Source organism: Ovis canadensis, chromosome 1 (genome assembly GCF_042477335.2).
Source record: "Ovis canadensis isolate MfBH-ARS-UI-01 breed Bighorn chromosome 1, ARS-UI_OviCan_v2, whole genome shotgun sequence".
NCBI classification, from domain to species: Eukaryota; Metazoa; Chordata; class Mammalia; order Artiodactyla; family Bovidae; genus Ovis; species Ovis canadensis.
In genome coordinates, this window is record NC_091245.1 from 16232424 (window position 1) to 16258296 (window position 25873).

General features: G+C 46.4%; 1 protein-coding gene across 25 annotated transcripts in view; it reads right to left on the bottom strand.

The window, feature by feature from the left end:
* SCMH1 (Scm polycomb group protein homolog 1) overlaps positions 1-25873 on the bottom strand; it is a 216712-nt gene continuing 190839 nt past the window's right edge. For all 25 annotated transcript variants that reach the window (XM_069588061.2, XM_069587931.2, XM_069587894.2 and 22 more), the window contains 5 exons: positions 16267-16467; positions 14189-14380; positions 6556-6750; positions 2223-2353; positions 1-1169 (listed from right to left, as the gene is read on the bottom strand). In XM_069588061.2, coding sequence (XP_069444162.1) covers positions 1044-1169; positions 2223-2353; positions 6556-6750; positions 14189-14380; positions 16267-16467 — 845 coding nt within the window. In that variant the 3' untranslated portion in view covers positions 1-1043. The remainder of the gene's footprint in view (positions 1170-2222; positions 2354-6555; positions 6751-14188; positions 14381-16266; positions 16468-25873) is intronic.

The window sequence follows — 25873 nt, forward strand, 5'->3', positions numbered from 1 at the left end:
TGGCATCTATATTGTTTTTTATTTATAAACAAATTGACATAAAATAAGTCCAGATGGCAGCAGGGGCAGGTGAACTGCTGATTTGCTTACAAAAGAAGCCTGTGGACAGTGGAGTGGGTGCAACCAGACTCCAGCCTAGAGACCATCCTCTCCCATCCATCTTAGGACCTTCTTGGCTTAAAACACTCGGCCCAACCTTCTTTGGCAGCAATTCTGGCCAGGGCAAGGAGCTGTGGCGGGGCAGTGCAGGGCAGGAACTCCTGTTCCCACAGATGAGGCCGGGGCTGCAGAGGGCCCAGCGGAGGGAGAGAGGGGAGATGACAGGGACCCTCTCCTCCCTGTGCTGAATGACGTGGTCGAGGCTTGGTAGGTCTGTCCATCCCAAGGAGAAAGTGCCTGGGTAATGTCCTCTGAGAAGGGGCCACAGCTCTCCGGAGAGGGCCTGTGTGGGGCTAGGGCAGTGTGGTCGCCCTCCTCCTGAAACCAGTGTCTGGAGCAAGAGGGATATGAACGGGAGGGCTTGCCCAAGTGCCAGAAACAATAAATTAATAATAAGAAAAGATCTTTTTTTAAAAAAGGTAGAGGTGTGCACCATGAGTTTGGGATCTGTGGATCTCGTGAGGAGAAGGCAGGAGCTATGGGAGCCACAACGCCAGGCCCAGTGGCCGGTGAGGGAACCGGGCGCGCGTGTCACTTCAGGGCCTCATCTTCTGAGACCTCACAGGTCAGCTCCTTCCTCCATCACCTGGAAGGTGTTCAGTCTAAACTCCTGGAGGCAGGCCACCCAGGCCTGTGAAATAAATACACGGGGCCTCAGAGCCAAGACGGGGCTGAGGGGAAGAGCAGTGCCTGGGCTGCACCCCGCTCCTCAGTCCTTCATGGAAGGACATCTCATGGCAGGAGGGGGCAGTGGTGGTGGCTCCACACAGCCTCCTGGAGTCCTGAGGTGCCTCGGACCCCGCTGAGGTGCCTGATGGCCCTCCTTCCTGGGAGAAGAGCCCCCTCTGCTGGACCCCTCGGCTGTCCAGGCTTCACTGCCCTGCTCAGAACTTGCCCTGCTTCAGCCGGTCAATGTGGTAGCAGAGCTTGAGGGCAGGCCCCAGCTTCAGACCCATGTACTTCATCATCGTGTCACTGCGCAGCAGGAGCAGGGCCTTGCCATCGATCTCCTAGGGGGAGGAGGGGGACGCCATCAGAGGCCTGGGTGGTCTGTCCACCCAGGTTCTTACCAAAGACCCTCTGGGGAGGTGCCAGCCGCATGGAGCCCTGTGAACCTGATGTGACACCGAAGCCTACCTGTTCTGCCCAGCTTCTGTCTCTAACCACCCCTCTCCAGCGTCACCACTGAACCCCCCAGGTTAAGCTCTCCACACCTATTTGCAGGAATCTCCTTTGCTGCCCGAGAGGCCACCCTCTCTGCCCTCCCAAACCTCTGAGATCAAGCTCAACCCCAGCTCTTCCCAGGAAGCCTCCCCAGTCAGTGTCCTTGCCACTCATGATAGACTATCTCTGTATTGACCCGCAAGGGCTGTCTGGAGAGTCACCTTCCTTCCTGGGCAGCAGGGAGCCCTCCTCATGAGCCACACACAAAGCAAGCACTCAAGTGAGCAGCGGTGAGACCCACAGGACTGATCTAAGAGCACTCTCCAGCCCACTTGGCATGAAGAAGCAGGTGACCCGTGAAAGCAGCGGAGCTGTTCTGAGTACCCAGAGTGCAGACAGCACCAAGCAGCAGGGCCTACTGGGAACCAGGTTTGAGCCCCAAATCAGGAGTTTGGTCATTGCAGGGGGGTCCTCGGCAGTCCCTGGCCACAGGGCCAAATGGTCACTTGACAAGATGCTGGGGCTCACAGCAGATGAAGTAGAGAATGTGGTTCTGATGAGGCTGGAGGACGGGAGCCACACGACAAGGGACTCTTTAACCTGGCCTTGGCCTTAGACCACAGCAGGTAGAGAGGAGAGCAAGTGCTCCTAGAAGAGGAGAGTCCTGTCCTGGGATCCAGTAGGAGTGTGGCTGAATCAGGGTCAACACTAAAGGAGCATTCAATGCCCAGTGAAGGCCATTTGGGACCCAAGACTCTGTCACTAAGTTTGTATGGTATCATCTGCGCTCAGTTTCAAGGGGCTTGGAACAAATACATGGCTTGTGCCCTTTAAGAGTCTATAAACTGCAGAAGCAAGATACCCGGCGGATACAGGAGAGGTTGGGCAGGGGCACCTACGTGTTTGCGAAAGAGGTCAGCATGGGGTCCAAACTGGGGATCAGCTTCCCGGACAAACTGCATCACATCCTCAACCGTCCACAAGGAGGGGTCCCGGCCACTCAGTCGAGAGGCATCCCGGCGGTCCGACCCTGCAGGACAGAAGGACACCTGCCGTAAGGGGCGGGGACTGGGCTCTAACTCACCTGCACTCTCCACAGCCTGTCCCAGGGGCCCTGTGTGACCACTGGGGCTTAGAGCAGGGCCAGAGCAGAGGAACCAGAGGTGACTGAGGGTGAGCAGGGTTTCTCCAGAAAGGGACTGAGGCCCTGAGACCCTTCTTCACTCAAATCTTAAGTGTAGGTCTGATTCTGGAAATGGTCAGAAGGAATTTTACACTGAGGGTGTGACTGAGCCTGGATCTGAGTCAAGGGTAGTGATGAGGTGAGAGGATTATCTGGGTTGGGGTGGGGGGAGGGGCTGGTAGATGAGGCTGCTTTTGCTTTGGCTTTGGGGCCCGTTTCTAGAGATACCTCGGGAGCTGGGTAAGATTAGAGCTAAGACCTTGGGGCCCAGGGAGGAAAAAAAGTGGCAGATAATAATAACCTGTGTCTCTTCCAAGGCCTGGAGAATAGCTGACTTCGTTATAGCCAAATACTTGGAGGTAGAATACAGCTTTGCCTTCGCTGCCAGGAATCTCAATGTTAATTTAGTGCCCTGCTTAGAGCACTTTTCTTTCAGTCTTGGCCATTGCCCCAGCGGGATCTGAGCTCTCTGTACGGTCATCACCTGCATGGCTCTCTGGCAGGCTTCATTTCCTCTGCCTGGAATGTGCCCCCTTCTCGCCCTTCAGTTTCTCCTTTCCTTCTGGCAGACTCTACCTTAACTAAACAAGAGCTGGCTTCAAGGATCAGCTCCTTTATGAAACTTTTCCAGGTCTCATCCTGAAAAAATTGGTCTCATAAAAGCATTTCACGTATCTCTTGGTTACAGCTCAATCTCTATACACGTTCCCCCATCACATCACTCTAATAATCTCTTCTCCATAAAGCAGTCAAAACAACTTTTAAAAAGTAATTGGATCATGTCAATCAATACAACAGCTTCAAAATGCATACCTGAAATAAGGTTGAGCCCCTTACCATGGCCTAGAAGGTACCCCATCATCTGGCCCTTTCTGCTTCATCTTCCCCTCTCCCCCACCCTCATTCTGTGGACCCTGACACTTCCTCCAGGGAGTTAAGTGTCAGAACAGGGTTAAACTGCGGGATGCCCAGCTGGAATGGTGGACTTGCTTGGTATGTGGAGACCCGTACTTCTGGCAGGGGAAGTGAAGCAGTGCTGAACAGAGCTCTGAGCGTAGGCAGACACACAGGAGGAGAGAGTTTGCCTTTCACAGCACACAAGAGTGCCTGCTCTGCCAGAGATGACGATCAAATGTGTCTGCTAAATGAATGAATGATCATATATAATAGTTCCATGTATATTTTTCTGTCTCCCCCACCAGACGAAGTCTGTCTTGAGGCTGAGGTGACTTAAGTCTCAAGGCAGGGACTCTACCTCAGAGCTCCTTACATGGCTCCATCTGGGGCCTTGTTGGGCTTGGGGTTGAGAAGCAGTATCCTGGGCTCCTCTGTCTCAGCCTTCCTTAGAATGCCCTCTGCTCCTGCAGGCCTTGCTAAGGGGACTCTTCTTATTCTTCCACACCTAGTCTGTCCCTGGGCTGGGGGAGGCCACAGTGGGTGTGGAGATGGCTTTCTCCTGTCTCCCCATTGCTGCTTTTAGACCATCCTCCAACAGAAGCTAGTGTTCTTCAGAGGCCAAACATGTACTGAGCATCTGCTCTTCCTGATCACATACATTTTCAAATCTCTGGGTTTCTGCTCTTTGTTAAGTGAAGACTTTTGGGGATTTAACTCACTAACTTCAGGTTCCATCCTAATTGCTGCCATAATCCTCAGAGGAAATCCATCCAACTGCGTTGCTTTCAGTGATTTTCATTGCTATTCTACTTCAAATACCCACTACCAACATCATTGTCTAGTTCTTGGATCACTTGGAACAAATCCACTTCAGAATTTTAAACACCCACCTCTCTGACTCCAACCTCTCACCTTTCCAACTCTCTTGGGATGTACGTCCACTATGACCATTATATCACAAAGACGTTTAGCACATCAAACTTACAGTCTCCCCATCCTTCAGCTGCCTCTCAGCCCTGCTTCTATGCCCCCTGTCCGGAGACAGTGTCGATGATCTAAACCACTCCTCCTCCAGCTCCACTGATTACAAGCTCCCCAACCCCTTCTTGTCCTGTTAGCTCAATGTAAAATCTTAACTCTCAAACTGTCTTTTCTCACCCACATCTAGGTTTCTAAGAACCTCAGAAGAAAACTATAGCCCTTGCAAACTGGTCTCCAAGCTCCCAACAATGCAGGACCTTTGGTGTTTCTGCAAACTATGCCCTTTTCCTTGACCTATTTCTCTTGTATTCTTTATGGCTCATCCCATCTCCCAGCACTCCTGAGCCCCTCCCTGCTCAGCCCTCTCTCCATTCACTCTTGGCCACTGTCTTCTTCCAGTCTCAGAGAGAAAGGTTTGCCTTCTTCTGTCATAAGACTGACCCTTAATCCTTCCCAACACCTCCAAGGCCTTCATTTCTATATTCTTCTTTCCTACATTCTTAATTTCTTCTTCATGGAAGGCTCAGGCTGTCTGCTGACAAACATGCCCAGCGTGCACCCACTCTAGAAGACCTTCGTCACCTCCTTCTTTTCCTCATCAAACTCTCCTTGATATGCCTACCCACAGCAAACCTCCCTCACCAGCCTCCAGCACCACTGAAGCTGCTCTTACTTACTAAGATCAGCAATTCCCTTCTAATCACCATTCCCAGTAGGTATTTCTCAGTCCTTATTCTACTGAACCTTTTGGGTTAGACCCATAGTCTCTGTGCCCCCGGCCACCACAGTATCCAATTCTGCTTTTCCTCACATCTGACTGCTCCTCTGCCCCTGGCAGGATCCTCTTCCTGCTCCCTCCTCCTGAACTTTGTTGGTCCGTAGAACTTTTTCTTTGGTCAACTGTTCTTTTCATTCTACACAAAATTCTGGGAAGTGGGTGTCATTTTACTCTCCAGCTTCAACTTCTATCTGCTAACTCCTGTGTAACTTCAGCTCAGTCCTCCTCCCTGAGGATCAGACCTGCATAGCCGCTGCCTGCTGGGTATCACCTAGACAGACCCATGGGCTCCCTCCCCTTCTCTTCTATGGCTAGTTCTCTCTCACCAGAGAATGGCACCATCTCTTCAATCACCCCTTCTAGAAACCTGGGCAACATTCCCACTCCTTCCTCCCAACCCTTAAATATGACTATATTTACCTCATAAAGAGTTTTCACATCTATTCTCTCTTCTACAAACCTACCACTGCCCTAATCTAGGCCTTTATCACTTTGGGTGTGGCCCATTCTAGTAACCTCCTAAGTGGTCTCTCTAGTCTTGTCCTTCCTCAAATTCATCCTCAACACAGTAGTTAATGACCTATTTGAAACACAAACCTATTTAGGTCTTGCCTCTAGTAAAAGTCTCCAGAGCTTCCCATTAGTTACAAGATCAACCCCAAACTCTTTAACATGGCGTTTAAGGTCCTCTATGGTACAACCACTGACCCTTCCAGGATTTTCTCTTTGAAGCCCCAGAATTACCCTTTGTTTTTCAGTAATACCAAACTACATATACTTGCGGGTACAATCTGTGTTAGTTCTCATCCCTTTGCCCTTGCCCATGCTGCACGCTCTTCTCTGGAAAGCTCTCCCCCACCTACCACAACCCCTGATATTTTCACACAGTCAACTTTAAAACCTGAGACACTTTCTCAAGGAAGCTTACCCTGGATAACAAGCTTGAGTGAGGTGTTTCTTTCAGTTTTCATACAACTCATCTCTGCAGCCACACTCTGGATGTTATTTTACTATTATCTATTTAAGTGTTTGTCTCTCCTACAAGACTTTGAACTCCTTAAGGACAAGAAATGATTGATTTTTGTGTCCCCCTGACAAACACAGATGGTGTTCACATAAATGGCTCATGAATGAACGAAGGACTCCTTCCCGTCCCTTTGGCTCTGAGTTGTTGGCATTTGGTTCCTGCTGTTCTCAAGCTAATCCCAGAGCTTCAGCTGCTCTCCAGGTGCCTAGTTAGGTGTAATGGGGCCAGGCCCCAGTCTGACCTCTCTATGTGGGGCGGGGTGGGGCGGTGCAACAGAGTTACGTCTTTTCTGGCTTCCCAAAGTTCAGGAAGGAAAGAAGAAAAGAATGAGAGAGGGCAGAAGAGGCAGAACTCTGAAAAGCTTACCCCTGGAGCAGAGCCTGCGCACAGCTGAGGCAGTGCTCAGCGGGAGACCACAGGATGGAAGCAGAGGCCGGTACCCTGGATTTCGAAGGTTTTGGGAAGTGCTGACAAGATTGGTGGGATTCAAGGTAGAGTCCATTGAGTCTGAGTGTGGCTCCAAAGACCGGGCCAGACTATTTCCCAGGGCAAAGGTCTCACCTGGAAAACAGTAAAACCAGAGTTAGAACAGGGACTAGTCTGGAAGAACTGCCAGGGCGCTGGCTCCCAAGAGCCTATTTGGGTAGAGTAAGAGGCAGCAGGACAGAAAGCTCTGGGCTGGGCGGCAGGAGGCCTGTGCACCAGCCCCAGCTCTGGCTCTCACTAGGCGGCCTTAGTCAGCCAGTACTACCCTCTGCACTTGGATCTCCTTAGAGACTCTTCCCTTTAGACTAGACGGTCTCTGAGTTTTCTTCTGGTCTGGATGTGTTAGGCTCTTTCTGATAGAAAGAACCCTAAAAAAAAAAAAAGCAAAGAAGAAAGCTATTCTGAGAAGAGTCTGCCCTAACACACAAGATGCTAGAGCAGGGGATAAAGTACTGAAGAAGAGATACATTTGCTTACATGAAGGCACTTTAGAAGTGGACCCTCTCAGACAGCAGGACATCTCAGAAATGCTTCCTGATGCCTGGCTCAAGGCTTGTCTGCAAAGGACCTGCTCTTAAGTTCCCTCCCTTCTTTCATGTTTGCCTCATTTTATGGAAACAGTCCAACGAAGCTGTGGTTGTACTGTAGTGAGAACCTGGGCACAGAGCCCAGAATTTGACTCTGCTATTCAGCAGGCAAGGTGCTTTCCTCAGAACCTCAGTCTCCTCACCTATAACATGGGAGCTCCCTTTCTTCCAAAGGGCTTATGAACGTCACAAGAGAATGGCTATGAAAGCCTTTGTAAAGGGGTCCTCACCCTGACATTTCTACACCCCAGTCACAGCCCAACCCCAGGCAGCAGCCCCTAATCACTGCACTAGAAAACCGGAAACAGACTCCTTCTCATAGTTGGGTTCTGCCCATGTCAAGTCAGATCTGGCCACCGCATTCTCTGTTTATGGGAGATGTCTTGGGTGCTGAACCACATCACACTGTCCTTGGTGGCTTTTCTTAAAGACTGGGTATTAAGATAATGCTTGGAATTCATTTTGGGCCTCTGATGAACACTTAATTCAAAAAAATTGCCGGGGCACAGACTAAGACCTCTTTGGCGAGATGGTTTAGGAATTCAGGACTACTTTCTAGTTCTCACTTAAAATTGCTTGGTAAACTATGGGATAACAGTCAAATCTGGCCTGAGACAGCTATTCATCCATATGAAATTTGGAAATTTAACTGATGAAGCCCATTCCTAGAAATGGTCCTGAAGAGAGAAGTCTCTGAGCTTCCAGGATACCTAAACCATATCCCACCCCATTTCTGCAGGTGAGGTTTCAGATTCCTGTTTTTCAGGAGAGATGCTTATAGCAATGCTCCACTTTGAGACAAGCACAGGAGTCCAATCTAAGAAATAGGATGCCTGGGTTCCATCTCTCGGCTCCTGACTTTCACTATGTATATGAGTCAAGGTAACTCGTTTGTCTTTTCTGAGTACTAGTTTTCCTCATCTGTAAAATGGGGAAAACTCACCCTCTGTTATGCTTAGAACATCAACTGAGAAAACAGAATGGGATAGATGTTACAACAGTAAGGAGCTGTATTTTATTCTTCATTCAGAGTTACAGTGGTACACCGAAGTTCTCTGTAGTAGCTCAAGAAAAAGATGAACTCTACTTTCTGTATTTATTGGCATGGTAATAATCTCACATTTCTAGTACTCCTTTTACTCAGCTAAGAGCGGGTTAGTACCACTGACTTTACATGAGCTAACAGATGTGAAGAATGATTATGATGACAATGCCAGGGGCTCGCCAGATGCTGATGCAAAAGCAGCTAAGTGTCTCTAGTCTTGGCAATGCTAAGGATGCTGACTGAAATCTGGATTCGGAGTCGAGGGGTCTGGAAATCTGGACTGGTGGCACCTGGACTAGGCAAGGTCATTAAATCTTAACCTAATGAGATGAAGAAAAATGAAGCATCATGCCCAAGGCTCTGGGAGGTTCTGGTCTGCTTAAGGCTAATCAAATGAGGCTCAGGCTGCCTTCAGTAGAGGAATGCCAGGGCGGAAGACTGCAATGTTTTCCAACTGTGCTCCACAGAGGCCTGCAGTACACCCAGCACCTGGGTGGAATCTGGGCCTCATCCCAGCTTCTATCAAAACAGCTTTGTTTTTGACTTTTTTAGACCAGAGTTTCATATAATCTTACCTTTGCAAAAAGAGATCAATTTATTCCCATGAAGGGGAAAGCATGCTTCTGCGCACTGAGTCCTTGAATCTCAGAAGCAGAGGTTCTCAGATGACTCTAGAGATGCTTCAGTATTCATATCTAGCCCAGCAGACTAGTGTGCTCATCTGACTTGCTGATGATATATTGCTCAAGTCCACTTTACAATCAGTTTTATTGCTGGACATTTTTGAGTCATTACCAAAATGCTTTCCTTTTTGAGCTGAGATCTGCCTTATTCTAACTCTGGCCCCCATTCTACTATCTGCCTTTCAAAAGAACCAATCTGCCGTTGGCCCCACTAAGAGCTTGGAAGGGAGGAGGTATAGGATGGAAGGAACAGAAGAAACAGAGAGTTCCCCCAAACTGAGAGTGGGCCCGTCAGATATTTGCTACAACATCTGATCAACACTGTAACAAAAATGCTTCCTTTCTTTTGTGGTAATCATCCTTCTTTCCACCCCCAAACCTCAGTATTAGTCTGTTACAGGTAACAGCCTTGTGTTAGTTTTTCCTCAGGGAAACGAAGGATGAGGCGCTGGGGTCAAACCATCAGCTCCAGGAACTGACAGGGGGTGGGGGAAGGGGTGGTAGGGGATAATGGATTAAGCTCTGACTCAGAAGCAGAAATTTTGAGTGAGAAGTACAAACTGCTGTGAGGAAAATATAATCCCAGCCTGGGTTATGTGGGATGGGGATGTTCATCCAATTGTATTTAGATTTTGGTATCAAAGGAAAGGACAATCCCCAAATCTAGGAGGCTTCACAGAGTTCAAAAACCTCTAACTAGTATCCCTGCCTACCTCTTGCTCCACTCCAGCCTATTCTCCCACACAGTAAGTATCCTGAGTGAGCTTTCAAAAACACAAATAGGATTATGTTCCTTCCATAACACAGTCATGCCTTTAAATACTCTCATGGGTCCTCACAGCTCAATGATATAACGTCCATAAGCTGGTCAATTAGACCTTTTCTGCCTAGGCCTTTGCTACCACTATAGCCTCACCACTCACGTTCTTCTTTTCTACTCTGTATTCAGCAGTACATTCAGAGGAACATTCAATTCCTCTGAGACAAGTCAGGTTTCCTCTTGCCCCTCACAGTCTCACATCTCAGTCAACAAGAACATTCTTTATCATTCCCCTCCTCCATTTCTTTGGATCTGTGGCATCTTTACCTCATTATCCTACTCCTTCAGGTCCATGCTTATATATCATTTCTTCTGAAAAGTCTTCCCTGACACACTTGGTTTGAACCTTTGAACTCTGAACCTGTTCCATTAAAGCACTCATCACCATGAATTAATTCCTTTGCTTATTTGTTCGTATTCTTTATCAGGCTGTAAACTCTGTGGGGTGTAATGACCTTGACTCCTAGTTTACAATGGAACCCTCTATGCTGACATCGGAGCTTGGCATCGTCCAGTCAAAAAATACTGGGTTGTCTGGTTGTCTGACCAAATAATTGAATTGCTACTAATAATTGAATAATTGAATTGAGTTTCAACTATTTATGAACATTTGAGTCACCTTAAAACTCTGACACTTCTATGAGGAAACTTGTATGGGAATGAAAGGGCATCTGAAGAAATTTCACAGTTCTTACTTGGCTTTTATTCTCTGAATGTGTGTGTGTGTGTGTGTGTGTGTGTGTGGTGGGGGCGGTGGTGGGGGATGGTCCAGCAGGAGAACCACTCTATAACCAACTTAGACGACCTGGATGGTAACTGGAAAGACAGGCACAAGGAACTTATTGTCCTGGGATAAATGAACCACTTCCTTCAGCAGAGAGGAACCAGCAGGCCCAGAGGTGAATGCTAGGTGGATTCAATTACAGAGAAGATTAACAGTCATGGGGACCGGCTAAGGTAATACGATCTCCTGTTTAATATCAGCAGTTATTGGAGACCCAGAAAGAACTCTCTCTCTCAATCTTCATAGGCCTCTTCTTCAATCCTGCCACGTATGTAACTCTGAAGAAGGAACTCTGATCTGACATCGCTGCCCTGAAGAATCCTTCCTCGACTTCTTCAGGTGATTCCTTGCTCATCATTCCTGGCTGGGCCAGAGAAGCTCCGGTTCCATGCTCTCACTACATACAGGTTTGCCTGTATCTCCCTCTCTCATCTGAGAACTCTTTAAGAGCAGGGATTGAGTCTGCTGTCCGTCTCCCCACAGTCCAGTATAGGATCTAGGACACGTAAGTATTTGTCAAATGTTTGACTATCTGAACCAGAACAACTGGCCTGAATCCTTTGAAATGCCGATGTCAGATCATGAAAAGTAGACAAAAGGGCTGGAAAACTGCTCTAGACAGAAGAAAACTAAGGAGACAGGGTAAGTAAATGCAGTGGCTCCCTCTTCCCGGGATCTTGGATAAGGGGGAAAAAGCTACAAAGGATGTTACTAGGACAGCTGGGGAGATCTGTCTATGGACTATATTATATATATATATATCAATGAGTAGACTTTATTAATGATAAACTTCTCAAGAATAATAGTAGTATGGTGTTCCTTGTTCTTAGGAGATTCATATAAAAAAGTGTTTAAGGATCAAGTCTCTCACCTGCAGTTAACACTCAAATGGTTCAGTAAATAAAACACATATAGACAGAAATACATGCATATATACTTAGAGAAACGAATGAAGGAAATACTGCAAGAAGTTAGGTGGTAAGTCTAGGTGAAGAGTACACGGCTGCTCACTGTATTACTGTATAACTTTTCAGTAAGCCTGAAACTTTTCAAAATAAAACATTGGAGGAAAAAACTAAATCTCAACTTAGGTAAGCAAGCCTAATGGGCTGTACATTTGGTGACTATTTGCTTTATTGGAAATAAGTTGTCAGTTAGTCTAAGACCCTAATGGGGCTTCCCTGGTGGCTCAGAAGGTAAAGCGTCTTCTGCCTGCAATGCAGGAGACCTGGGTTCAGTCCCTGGGTCGGGAAGATCCCCTGGAGAAGGAAATGGCAACCCACTCCAGTACTCTTGCCTGGAAAATTCCATGGATGGATGAGCCTGGTAGGCTACAGTCCATGGGGTTGCAAAGAGTTGGACACAACTGAGCGACTTCACTTTCTTTCTTTTCTTTTCTTTCTTTCTAATGGGTAGGGTAGTATGGAGACAAGGCTGTAGGGAGGAGAAAGGATGCCAGTAAGTTCCTGGATAAGAGAGGTGGTACCTTCAGATGTAGACCTAGTAGAAGAGGGCAGCCAGGCAGAAGGGTGGAAATTAATAAATACCAGCTTCAAAGGGCAAAGCAGAAGAAAGCCCTTATGCAGATCAAGCTCTTCAGCAGAGGTGTGGATAACTAATCAGAAAAGTGTTAAGAAATGATAAATGATCGGGGTGGGGCAAAGGGTCAGTGAGGCAGAGAAGGCAGGTAGTCAGGCAGGCAGAAAAGATAAGTGAGGGAGCACAGAAGCAGTAGAAAGTTGGGCAAAGCTCTGGTTTGTCTGGGCAGAGTTAAAACATTTCAGGGAGGCAAACAAACTAGGGTGAGAGTAGCCAAACTGATGAGTGGTCACTATGAGAAACAGAGGTTAGAGAGCATAGGAAAGCAGAGAGCTGGCTGAATCTGTCTGAAAAAGAGAGAAGGAAAGGCAGCTGATGGGGAAGGTGATAACCCTGCTCTTTCTCTCTTCTTAGTCGGTGAGGCAAGAAGGAAGAGTGGCTAGAGCCTGCTTCCCCTTATCTGGTAGTTGAATCAGAGAGATGCAAACTGGAGCAGAATTCCCGGGAAAGGTCATGCCCCAATCCTAAGCTATCGTCACAACTGCAGGTCCATGATGTGTATCCCTACCAGCCTCTGCATGCTGCTACAAGTGCGTTTCTCTTGATTCTCAGTGGTGTTATTCCATTTAAGAATTCTGAATTTCTATTCCTTTGAGAACTCTCTTTAGATTAGCAGCAACATTCACGGACATGCTACCCTCTCCTGTGTGTCCGTTCTTCCACAATCTCAGGTAGGGCTAACTTTTATTATTGAAGTGCAGCTCAGAGTTCCTGAATGCCAACAGCAGGGGATATTTAACAACCTGCCTTGTCTGCACCTGCTCCACCATGCCTAGCCCAGACTCCCAGGGCAATACCCTAACTGTAAGTAAGAATGCTCTTTTCTGTACACAGAGAGTCTGAGGTTAAAAGAAAGCAATCTAGAGAAGGTCAGATGAGAAGTTCTTTCTGAAGGGTCAGTGAGAGGGTCACAGATGTCTGCAGGGACCAGGTGGTGGGGCCCCTAGAAGAAGCATTCGAAATTCTGGTATCTTTTTGCCAGGCATGCAAGTCACATAAGTTCTTGTTTGGGTGCAGAGGAGATAAGAGTGGGAGGAGGGCGGTGGTGCTGGGTGAGCAGTCACTTTCCCAGCACATTCTCCAAAAGTGCCACTTTTATCAGAAGTGATTCTGACAATGATGAAAAGACAACAGGGAAGGCAGGGTGGGAACACGACTCGCGCGGGTCAGAAGGGAGCACCTTTGGGAGTTACACTCCCCCATCAATAGGAAGCACAGCCCCAGTGCTGATAGCACTGCCTCTATTCCTCTGGCCAGGACAAGGTCCGCGGGACTCTTTTCAAGGGCCTTTCCTCCCTCTCTCCACAGTGACCTACCTCGCTAGTTTAAGGCCGAGCTTTCCTTCCCTCCCTGTCGTGCTGTGTCCTGTGCTCCAGATTAGAGTTGCCGGGTTCCATTCACTCAAACCTCTCTCGGGAAGTGCTTAGTCACTGATCCGGCCACGTGGCATCCGCTTCCCCGTTGTGGGTCTGGTATGTTAACTAAGAAAGTTATTTTCCAGTCTAGTTAGAAACAGCAGGAACTTGAATCAACTTGCTAGACTGGCGCTGCTGGAGGAGTTAGGGCCACGTGCCAAAGGGAAGAGTGGATGGCCAATCACCAGGGAGCAAATTCTCAATCTGAAGCCTGAGACTAAGCCCTCCCGCTGGCAAGGGAGTTCTGTATTAGGACTTTGCTGCCAGATCACTCTGGGAGATGTCCTGTGACTTCACAGTGGCTCTGCATGCAGTTTGGAGCTGAGAAAAACTGTGAACCACTGTTTCTTTAGGGATAAAAATCCAGAGGAAAGTCCTAGAGATAGGAAACAGAATCCTAAAGAGACAGTAAAGATGAGAGGAGACCAAAAACCGCCAGATGAGGCAAAGGTAAGGGACAGAAAACCAAATCTCAGGATAGTAGGTGCTGGGATAGCAGGTCTGAGGGCTGGCCCTGGGCCCTCGCTGCTGCTAACAGCCCTGCCCCCCTTTTTCACCCAGACCCCAACCCAGCTCCTACCTGGTAGGTACCTGTCGTGGCTGTGGCTGTACTCTGTGGTGGTAAGTGACAAGTGAGTCTGTGTAAAGGGCTGGTTGCCAAACAGATTGTCACTGCGAAGGTTGTGGCAGAGCTTCTCCAGGAAGCGGAGGACGTAGGTGATGCTGTTGACTGCTGGCAGGTTGAGCGTGTGCTGCTCTCGGTCAAACACAGCTGTGGAGTTAAGTAAACAGGGCCCAGCAAGTCAGCTCATAGCACAGCGCAGAGCTAAACAGGAGGAGTCCAGCCCACTGCTTGCCTCAGGCTTACCTGGTTACACAGAGGTGAATGGTGCCCAGGTTTCCTTCCTCCCCTCCTCTCCCTCCCCTGAGGGTTTGATTTTTTTCTCCAACTCCAAAGGGTTTGCAATAATGGGAGTGGCCAGGCCAGGTCTGTTGCACCTGGGGCTTTGGAATGATTCTGCTCAGGCTGTGAAACAACTGTGAACATAATTCTATCTGCTCCATCAGTTGGTTAGGCCTCCCAAAGAAATCTGTTCATTTCCTTAAGAACTGCTTAAGAACAGAGAAGCTGGGCAGCAGAGAACACAGCTATTGCTAGCAATGGCTGAGGTGTACAATCTCATCCGGATAAGGGCAACTCGAATTTTGGCAACATTCATGTCTTTTTTTTTTTTTTAACCCCTATTTATTTCTATTCAAAACATATGCATATAATCCCTGGGCTTCCCTGGTGGCTCAGATTGTAAAGAATCTGCCTGCAGTGCAGGAGATCAGTGTTCTATCCCTGGGTCCTGAAGATTCTGGAGAAGGGAATCCCTAACAAGCAAAAGGCCTCTGCATCTGTCTCTGAGAGCAGCAAGGAGATGTGGAGATAGGTCACTCTCAGGAACCAATCTAGGGGACAAAGAAAGAACCCTAGAGAAGGTGTGGGTGACAGTCACTAAGGGAAGGTGGTAAAGACGGCTGGGTCCCTGCAGACTGCAGCATGGAAGCAAACGAGAAGCCAGGCAGAGGCCTTAGCCTCACAAGGAAAGAAAGGCTTGATTTCCCATGCAGTTTTCAGCCATTTCTAGCAGTTCTTTCCCTGCCTGTCCCCATCCTCTGGGCAGCCAGTTAATTACTCTGTGTCCGGGCTCCCACACCACCCTGCATGCGTTTCTCACATATTGTAACACCTCCCACGGTTAGCTATGAGCTAGTCCTTTTCCGTCAGGGCACAGCCTGAGCATGTCGTCGTCTTTTCTTCCCTTCCTCTGGCCAGTGTCTGTCAATAACCTCTCACATAGAGTCAGGGCTCAATGAGTGTCTGCTAAAAGAACTCATTTGTGGTATTTATGGGGTCTTCCATGTCAGCTGGGTTTCCTGAGGCTGGCTATTGACTAGTTAGAGGGCAGGGTAAGGAGATTATGGAGTACTACATAATAAAGATTGAAAGGCTCAAGGTCAAGTCTTCATAGGTTTGGTGGGTAAAGATGGGGTTTTTGGACTCAGGAAAACTGAAACAGAACCAGAACACAGCAGACGTGACTATTCTCAGTGAAAACAAACAACCAAAGCAAAAAACCACACATTGTGCAACTGACTCAAACTCCCAGTGCAGGAAAGACAAGACTGATTCCTCCCACGCTACCCCAGGATTCAGCTTCTCTGTATCAGGGCTGGCTGAGGACTAGGCAGCTAAGGGGTCTAAAGAACAAGAGAAGACTTCTGTGGTTCCCTGAAGCCAGCTGGGAGGCTGGGGCAGTCTGGAGAAACTCTCCTGTTGCCCCAATACTGCCCGCTCTGGATTTTTTCTTCTGAAGCATTTTTAAAGCAACATACGTGCATATTTTCTGTATGAGAGAGGCTAGGTAGGTAGACAGGAGGGGGTCTCTTTAGAGACTGGAGTTAAGCAGAGTCTGCACGGGTATTCCACTCAATAGCGATATGCAGAAGACCTTGAGGACTCTGGGAGTTGAAATGAGGATTCCGAAGAACGGAAAACTTCATTCCAGAGCCTACTGGTGTGAAGTAAAAACCAGGAGGCCTTGCTAGAAATCAACTAGCTGCAAAGGCCTGCCTCTCTGGCTAGAAGCCATACCAGACCAGAGTGCTTACCTGAGATAACCGCACCACCGTGGCCCTGCTTGAGGAAGCTGAAGACGGTTTTCTGGTGATAAGCACAGTCGATGCAAGCCTGCACAGCCTGCTGCAACACCACGGAGGCTCGGGCTGGCCCAAAATGGTCAGGGAGCTGCTGGACCTTCTTCTTATCTAAGTGGGGGCCTGTGCTGCCATTCTTGTTCAAGTAAATACAAACTGCAGGAGACAAAGAATCAAAGCAGTTTAAAGAGTTTCAGAGTAGAGAAATCGGACAACAGAGCTCTCTTCGTCTTTCCTACCCTGGGCTCTGGCCTCTACAGGATTCCCAGCTGCTAAGCTGGTGAAACACTGTGGGAGGGAGTAGAGGGTGACTCTGCCCAGCTGCTGCCAGCCCAAACGCATGACCACAGGCTCTGGGAACGCAGCCTGCTGGGAGAACAGCCCAGACCAGCCAAGGCACAGAACTTGTACTTTGTCTTCTTTACACTGAAAAGAAAATCTAAGCAGTTTTCCAGATGGATGTACTTTCATTTTCAGTTCTTGGCTGCTTTACGTATTCTTGGTATCTCTCACACGCTCTGTGTACTGAGCTGTGGGGCTATGGCAATATTAGCAGGAGTGTGCTTGTGTATGCCTGGCCTTGGACCTAAAGTGGTTAAGCCACCAGTGACTTCCCTTGCTTTCCATTCTAGGCCTTAGAGTTCCTTTGTCATCTTCTATATCAAGACTTAGGCTCAAAGATAGTAGTGAAAATAGAAAAAAATTGGAATAAAGAAAAACATGCAAAGGGCCTGAAGGGCCCATCTGTATATTTGTTTCACTCATTTCTTCTGTCAAGATAGCTGGGCACTCTCCCAACTGCAACCCCCCACCTGGCACTGTGCTGCAAGGGGAGAAGCAGGGTGAGCACAGAAGAAAGAGACAGAGCTCCCCAGAGCTGCTTCTCTTGGTCTGTCGAGAAGACGCATGTGCCTGACCAGCTATAGCATTCTTTCTGCTGATCTGTCTTCTAGGCTTCCACATGAGTAGGGAGTACTCTGCTTCTTCACACTGTCCTGGCTCACTAACTGAATGGCAGGAGGGCAAAAAGTCTCTTTTGTTGTTAAAGGCAGAAAGATAAAAGCGGTAGCTGTGTGGGCTGTGGATGGACTGGTGTTCTCTCTGGGCCTCAGGTCTGCCGCCCATATCACAGAGGGGCTGAGCCAGACATCCTCTGAGGACTCTTTCACCTTCATCATTCTAACTCTAAGGGGGGAGCAAGATGGAGAGAAGAAGATGGAGAGAAGCAGGATGGGGACAGTGACAGATGAAAAAGAAAGACAGGGGGAAAAAAAAGAAAAGGGTAAACAAGAGTAACTGAAATATACATTTAACTCTCTTCTCTCTTAAAACCACAAAAATGAGCCAGATAACAAGAAAGGAGACAACTCAAAACCTCAAAACTCTGGAAGCTGGAAAGCAGAGTGGCAAAGTAGCAACTGGCTCAGCAGACCTAAGAAAGCTGAATCTTTAAGCAAGAGTGGGGAATGATGAGAGCCAAGGTGTTCCATCCTTTTGGTCACAAAAGGCCCAAGAATGGGCAGGGGCTCCTGCGGGTGGGTATGATGGAAGAGTTAATAGAAGAAGAATTGGCTCACATCTGTTGACAGATAAAAATGCAGGAACTCAAAGAGATAAAGAGTAATAAAAATAAGTGAAAATGTATGTCTGTGGAAAGATACTTATCAGAATGTTCAAAGCAGGTTAGTCAAAATAGCCTCAAACTACAACCAACCCAAATGTCTATCAAGGAGAGAACAGACACACAAATTGTGTATGAATATTTATTTGTTGGAATACACTTGGCAGTAAAAAAAAAAAAAGGAACTGTTGATAGATAGAATGCTTCTCAAAAACACTATTTTGAGTAAAAGAAACAATACAAAATAGTACACACAGTCTAATTCCATTTATATATTCAGTTCAGTTCAGTCGCTCAGTCATGTTCGACTCTTGGCGACCCCATGAACCGCAGTACGCCAGACCTCCCTGTCCATCACCAACTCCCGGAGTTTACCCAAACTCATGTCCGTTGAGTTGGTGATGCCATCTAATCTCATCCTCTGTCGTCCCCTTCTCCTCCTGCCTTCAATCTTTCCCAAAATCAGGGTCTTTTCAAATGAGTCAGCTCTTCACATCAGGTGGCCAAAATGTTGGAGTTTCAGATTTAGCATCAGTCCTTCCAATGAACACCCAGGACTGATCTCCTTTAGAATGGACTGGTTGGATCTCCTTGCAGTCCAAGGGACTCTCAAGAGTCTTCTCCAACACCACAGTTCAAAAGCATCAGTTCTTCAGTGCTCAGCTTTCTCACATCCATACATGACCACTGGAAAAGCCATAGCTTTGACTAGACGGACCTTTGTTGGCAAAGTAATGTCTCTGCTTTTTAATATACTGTCGAGGTTGGTCATAACTTTCCTTCCAAGGAGTAAGTGTCTTGTAATTTCATGGCTGCAGTCACCATCCGCAGTGATTTTGGAGCCCTCCAAAATAAAGTCAGCCACTGTTTCCACTGTTTCCCCATCTATTTGCCATGAAGTGATGGGACCGGATGCCATGATCTTCGTTTTCTGAATGTTGAGCTTTAAGCCAACTTTTTCACTCTACTCTTTCACTTTCATCAAGAGGCTCTTTAGTTCTTCTTCACTTTCTGCCGTAAGGGTGGTGTCATCTGCATATTAAGTTCAGAAACAAGAGAATCTAGTCTATAGTGACAGAAATCGGAATAAAGGTGAGAGTGAAGGCTGACTTTAAGGAGGCATGAGGTAACTTCCAGGGGGTGGTAGAAATGATTCTTAGCTTGACTGGGGCTGTGGCTACATGGGTACTTACATTAATTAAAACTCAAATTATATATAAATATATGTACATTTCACTGTATGTAAATTTTACTGGCAGTTTCCACTTCTTTCTTCTTGGGACATTCCCTCTTGGAACCTAACCACCCCGTGTGAGCAGGCAAAGCCTGTGGTGGGTTCATGTGGAGAGAAGCCAACAGCCAGAGACAGCCTGCCAGCCCTGTGGTAGCAGTGGATCCTCGGTCCTGGTCAAGCCACCACAGCTGACGCTGCAGGGGAGAGAGACCAGCCGCTGCCACCCAGCACTGCCCACGTTGCTGTCGTAAGCCGTGAAGTATTGTAGTGGCTTGTTACGTAGCAGAAGGCTGCTGGAGCAGACTGTGGTACCAGAAACAGGGCGCTGCAGTAACAAAAGCCCAACACACACGACACTGGCTTTGGGACTGGGAAGCAGAGAGAAGCATAAAGGATCACAGAAAGATGATGAGTAAAGTTGAGAGGGCCTTGAATAGAAGCCTGGAAAAGGTTGGGGTCCAAACGATTCTGTTCATTTTGTACCATCTCTGGTCCTCTTAGCCTGAGATGGTAATGCTTCCACCAGAGTGAAACTTGGGTGGTTTTCTATGAATACTACTGAGATTTATTTCTTTAGTCAAAAGCCACAGTCACAAATCTTTTGAAGACAAGCCTTTCTCTACTTTGGTCTTCCTCATAGCTGCTGTTAGACAATGCCCTGAAGATTTTAAAAAATCCTATTGTCTAAGACAGAGAATCTGTGAGACTTGCCCTTGAGATTTTCAGAGGGCCTTTTGATCTCAAAGAGTCTGTGAAACAGAGTCTTAAGTCATTCTGACATCTTAACCAAAGATTTTTATTGTCCCATTCTGGTTTTGACCCTTTCTTAACTTAGGATTATTTGCCTTCAGGAGAGACTGGAAATGAGAAACATTTCCATATTGTGAGTCCTGGACTTTAAAATTTTTAATTTTTTTTAAGCTCATCTCTCTCTAATCTTACAGTTTATCACTGGCAGTGAGAAGCCAGGTGGCACTTCATTACTCTGTCTGGAAATCTAGTATTTCACTGAGTTCATCAGGAACATTTTCTAGCTCCATGTTCGTGCAGGTGGCAATGTTATCACACTTACCATCACTACCTAGCAGGTATCCCCCGTCCTCCATCTTTCATTGAGACTTTCCTCTTTCCTTTAAGCCCACGTTGACAGCCTCTTCAAGATCTTTTCAGTTTCAATTCTCAAGTTTCTAAGAGAATCATTCTGGCAGTAGTATTGCCAGCTTGGACTGAGATGGTACAAAACAAAAGAATTCTTTGGATCCACAACCTTTTACAATCAGGAAGAAGACTGAGAAGGCAGTCTGAGCTTTCTTGTGGAAAAGGAAGGATGACTCACAGGACAAAACCAAAAAGCCATGGAAACAACTTTCCGAAAGTATTGGATCTAATCAAGGAATTGGCAACATATGCCCACCTGGATTTCAGAATTTCTACATACCAGTGACTGCGTGTACCTCCAGTCTTTTTGCCCTTTTAACAAGTGTATAAGTTATTATGCCTATCCCACCACTGTATGCAGGTTATGTGGGGAGCAGACAACACATTTCTTTAGGTCACAGGTCTTCAGTTTGAGAAGAAACTGCACCTGAGAGGTCCCATTTGCCTGGATCTGATTTAGATGATGAGATCCTAGATCTGAAGTTTGATGTTGTAAAGAGATGAGACCTTTAATGGGGAATCCTGCAAGGGGAAGAATACATTTTCCAAGTGGGAAAAATAACTTACATCCAGAGAGTGGACTGAGGTAGTTTTAAAATATGGTCCAAAATTCTTTGACCCTCTTCCCATCAAGATATGGGTCTGGTGGTGCAGAGGTTAAAGCGTCTGCCTGCAATGTGGGAGACCTGGGTTCGATCCCTGGGTTGGGAAGATCCCCTGGAGAAGGAAATGGCAACCCACTCCAGTATTCTTGCCTGGAGAATCCCATGAATGGAGGAGCTTGGTGGGCTACAGTCCACGGGTTGCAAAGAGTCGGACATGACTGAGTGATTTCACTTTCACTTTCCTATTCTCTTGAATCTGGGCTTTGACTGCTTGATCAATAGAATATGGTAGAAATGACACGCTGTTAATTTTGGGGCTCAAGCTTTAAGAAAATGATAGCCTCCACTTCCTGTCTCTTGGGGACACTTGCTCTTTGAACTCAGTCACCCTGGTATGGGGAAGCCCAAGCTACCTGCTGGAGACGTCTGTGGAGCGGAGAATCCACAGCCAGCACCAATTTTGTTAGCTGCATGAATGAATCATCTTGGAAATGGATCCTGCAGCCCCAGCTGAGCCACCTAAACTGATACCAAATGGAGGAGAGACCAGCTTTTTCTCTGCTTTAATTTTAATATGGCTGAATATACTGATATTATCTTTTCTAGTTATAGAAAAGTTATATACTTTTTCTCTCTTTTTAAAAAACATATGTATGTATTTGGATGTGTTGGGTCTTACTTGCATCACTGAGGATACGTCCTTGGGGTACACAGACTCTCTAGTTGTGGCACATGGGCTCTGAAGCATGCGGGCTCAGTAGTTGTAGTGCCAGGCTTAGCTGCTCTGAGGCCTGTGGGATCTTAGTTCCCCAGCCAGGGATAAACCCATGTCCCCTGCATTGCAAGGCAGATTCTTAACCACTGGACCACCAGGGAAGTTTAAATACTTTTTGTTTTATAATTTATGCTTATTGTCTTACTTAAAAAATATTTCCCAATCTTAAGGTCATAAAGATATTTTTTGCATACTGTCATGCTTTGGTTAGGGGTTTCCCTGGTGGCTCAGATGGCAAAGAATGCATCTGCAATGCAGGAGATCTAGGTTCGATCCTTGGGTTGGTAAGATCCCCTGGAGGAGGGCATGGCAACTCACTCTAGTATTCATGCCTGGAGAATCCCCAAGGACAGAGGAGCCTGGCGGACTGCAGTCCATGGGGTTGCAAAGAGTCAGACACAACTGAGCAACTAAGCACAGCACATGCTTTGGTTTTCTACTGCAGCCATGAAATTGGAATTCGAGGCTGTAAAAAGAAATTCTGAGAAGGGTCCAGCATGTAAGGAGCGTGGAATTGGCCACTTCATCTTGACAGTAAGTAAAAAGCTGAACAAACTGAAAAATCCTTTAAAAACCCATCAGAAAAGTGAGGTCACAGGGCAAACTGCTGCCCCCCATCAAGTCTGAAGAGACAGACTGATGAACACAGAGAAGCACAAGTTCCTAAAAACAAACCTGCACAGAAACTAGTGCAGAGGTAGGAAAATCTAAACTACAATTGATGAATTGCTGGAAGCTCAGTGTGAACAAGTCTCAGGGTGAAAAATTTCAGGGGGATCCACTCATGGGGTAGCAGGGGGCATCCCACACTTTTTTGAGTCTTACCTCCAGAAGCTCAACCAGGTTCTCACAGTGAGTATCAGAGAAAAATCCCCTCATGCTTCCAGCAAGGGTAGGGAGGAACAGGAGCCATTTAAAGGTATGCCGGAGCATTCTGTCCTTTTTAACAAGGTCTACCCTCAGGAGAATTATTTTACCAGAGTTTAACCTGCTGGGGTTTGATCAGAGCCTAACCTACCAGGGGGAAGGGAAATACCCAAGTCTAGCCCCCTCCAGCCATCTTGTCCCATCTAAGGGGAGTTGAGGGGGACTGAGACGCCCTGGTGAAGTTCACAGTCCAAGAGCACAGCCTCACCGAAAGACTGAGACCTAATCCTAGGACTATAGCATATCCCTCCTTCCGCATACCTTACCTCTGTATTACCAAAGGCCTATTTATAACAATTCCTTTTACCCGGTACATTATACCTGGCTATCAGGAAGAAGTTACAATGCAAAAAATGCAGTCTGAAGGGACAGACCAAGTATCAAAAGTAGACTCAGGCACGGCAGGGATGTTGGAATTATTAGATAAAAATTTTAAAACAACTACAATTATTATGCCAAGAGTTCTAATAAATAAAACAGAGAGCATGCAAAACAGATGGGCAATATATGCAGAAAGATGGAAATTCTAAGAAAAATAAAAAAGCAATGCTAGAGATAAAAAACACTGAAATAGAAATGAGAAATGCCTTTGATGGGCTTATTAGGAGACTGGACACAGTAAAGAATTGCTGAACTTGAGGACATCTCAATAGAAACTTCTAAAATGGAAAAGCAAAGAAAAAAGAAGACTGAAAAAAGAACCCACCCAGAACAGACTGGGTATCCAAGAACTGTGGGACATACAAAAGGAGTAACATACACATAATGGGAAGATCAGAAGGAGAAGACAGAAAGGAACAGAGGGAATATTTGAAGGCCAAATTAAAGTCAGACACCAAAGCACAGATCTAGGAAGGACAGAGAACACCAAATAGGATACATGACCAAAAATACTACGTCTAGGCATATTACATTCAAAATGAAGAAAAGCAAAGATATAACATCTTGAAAGATTTCAGAGGAAAAAACCATCTTATCTGTAGAGGAGAATCCCCAAGAATCCCCATTCTTACATCTTTAGAAGCCACGTGAGCAAGAAGAGAATGGAGTGAGATATTTAAAGGGTTGAGAGAAGATACCTATCAACTTAGAATTCTGTACCTTGAAAAGTTAAAGTGAAGGAGAAAAAAACCCTTTCTCAGACAAAGAAAAACTGAAGGAGTTTGCTGCCTATAGACCTGCCTTGTAAGAAATGTTAACAGAACTCTCTAGATAGAAGGAAAATAACATAGGTCAGAAACTTGGATCTACACAAAGAAAAGAAGAGCAGGAGAAGAAACAGGTGAAGGCAGAATAAGCACTTAACTTTCTCATTCTTAACTGATCTAGCAGATGGATGCTTGGTTGCTCAGCCATGTCTAGCTCTTTGCGACCCCACAGACTGTAGCCTGCCAGGCTCCTTGGTCCATGGGGGTTCTCCAGGCAAGAATACTGGAGTGGGTTGTCACTCGGATCTTCCCAACCCAGGGATCGAACCCAAGTCTCCTGCAGCGCAGGCAGATGCTTTACCGCCTGAGCCAACAGGGAAGCCCAAGAATACTGGAATGAGTAGTCTATCCCTTCTCCAGGGGAACTTCCCAACCCAGGAATGGAATTGGGGGTCTCCTGTACTGCAGGTGGATCCTTTACCAGCTGAGCTATGCAGGAAGCTCGATATAACGGATAAGATATTTGTTCAAAATAAAAATAGCAACAATGTATTTAGATTATATATGTTCACATGCATATGTATATATCCATGCTTATGTATACTCATCCCTAAGTGAAGTGAATGGCAGTAATCCTACAAAGGACGGAAAGGAGGAATTAGGATTTTTATATCTGTTAAGTGGTATAGTGTTATTTGAAAGCAGACTTAGATTACTTATGTATATCACAAACTTGAGGGTAATCACTTTAAAAAGTAAAAAAGAAGTAAAAATGATATGCTAAGAAAGGAGAAAGAATGGAATCATACAAAATGCTCAATTAAAAACCATGAAAGGCAGAAAAATAGTGGAAGACAAAAATAGGACAAAGTACAAGGGCAAAAAAAAACAAACAAACCAAAAACAAAAACCTAATAAATATGGTAGATATTTATCCAATTATATCAATAAACATTTTATATGTCAATGATCTAAAGATCAAATTGCCAACATCCGCTGGGTCATGGAAAAAGCAAGAGAGTTCCAGGAAAACATCTACTTCTGCTTTATTGACTATGCCAAAGCCTTTGACTGTGTGGATCATAATAAACTGTAGAAAATTCTGAAAGAGATGGGCATACCAGACCACCTGACCTGCCTCTTGAGAAACCTGTATGCAGGTCAGGAAGCAACGTTAGAACTGGACATGGAACAATAGACTGGTTCCAAATAGGAAAAGGAGTACATCAAGGCTGTATATTGTCACCCTGCTTATTTAACTTCTATGCAGAGTACATCATGAGAAACGCTGAGCTAGAAGAAATACAAGCTGAAATCAAGATTGCCGGGAGAAATATCAATAACCTCAGATATGCAGATGACACCACCCTTATGGCAGAAAGTGAAGAGGAACTAAAAAGCCTCTTGATAAAAGTGAAAGAGGAGAGTGAAAAAGTTGGCTTAAAGCTCAACATTCAGAAAATGAAGATCATGGCATTCGGTCCCATCACTTCATGGCAGATAGATGGGGAAATAGTGGAAACAGTGACACTTTATTTTTTGGGGCTCCAAAATCACTGCAGATGGTGATTTCAGCCATGAAATTAAAAGACGCTTACTCCTTGGAAGGATAGTTATGACCAACCTAGATAACATATTCAAAAGCAGAGACATTACTCTGCCAACAAATGTCCATCTAGTCCACGCTATGGTTTTTCCAGTGGTCATGGATGGATGTGAGAGTTGGACTGTGAAGAAGGCTGAGCGCCGAAGAATTGATGCTTTTGAACTGTGGTGTTGGAGAAGACTCTTGAGAGTCCCTTGGACTGCAAGGAGATCCAACCAGTCCATTCTAAAGGAGATCAGTCCTGGGTGTTTGGAAGGAATGATGCTCAAGCTGAAACTCCAGTACTCTGGCCACCTCAGGCAAAGAGTTGACTCATTGGAAAAGACTCTGATGCTGCGAGGGATTGGGGGCAGGAGGAGAAGGGGACGACCGAGGATGAGATAGCTGGATGGCATCACTGACTCGATGGACATGAGTCTGAGTGAACTCCGGGAGTTGGTGATGGACAGGGAGGCCTGGCGTGCTGCGATTCATGGGGTCGCAAAAAG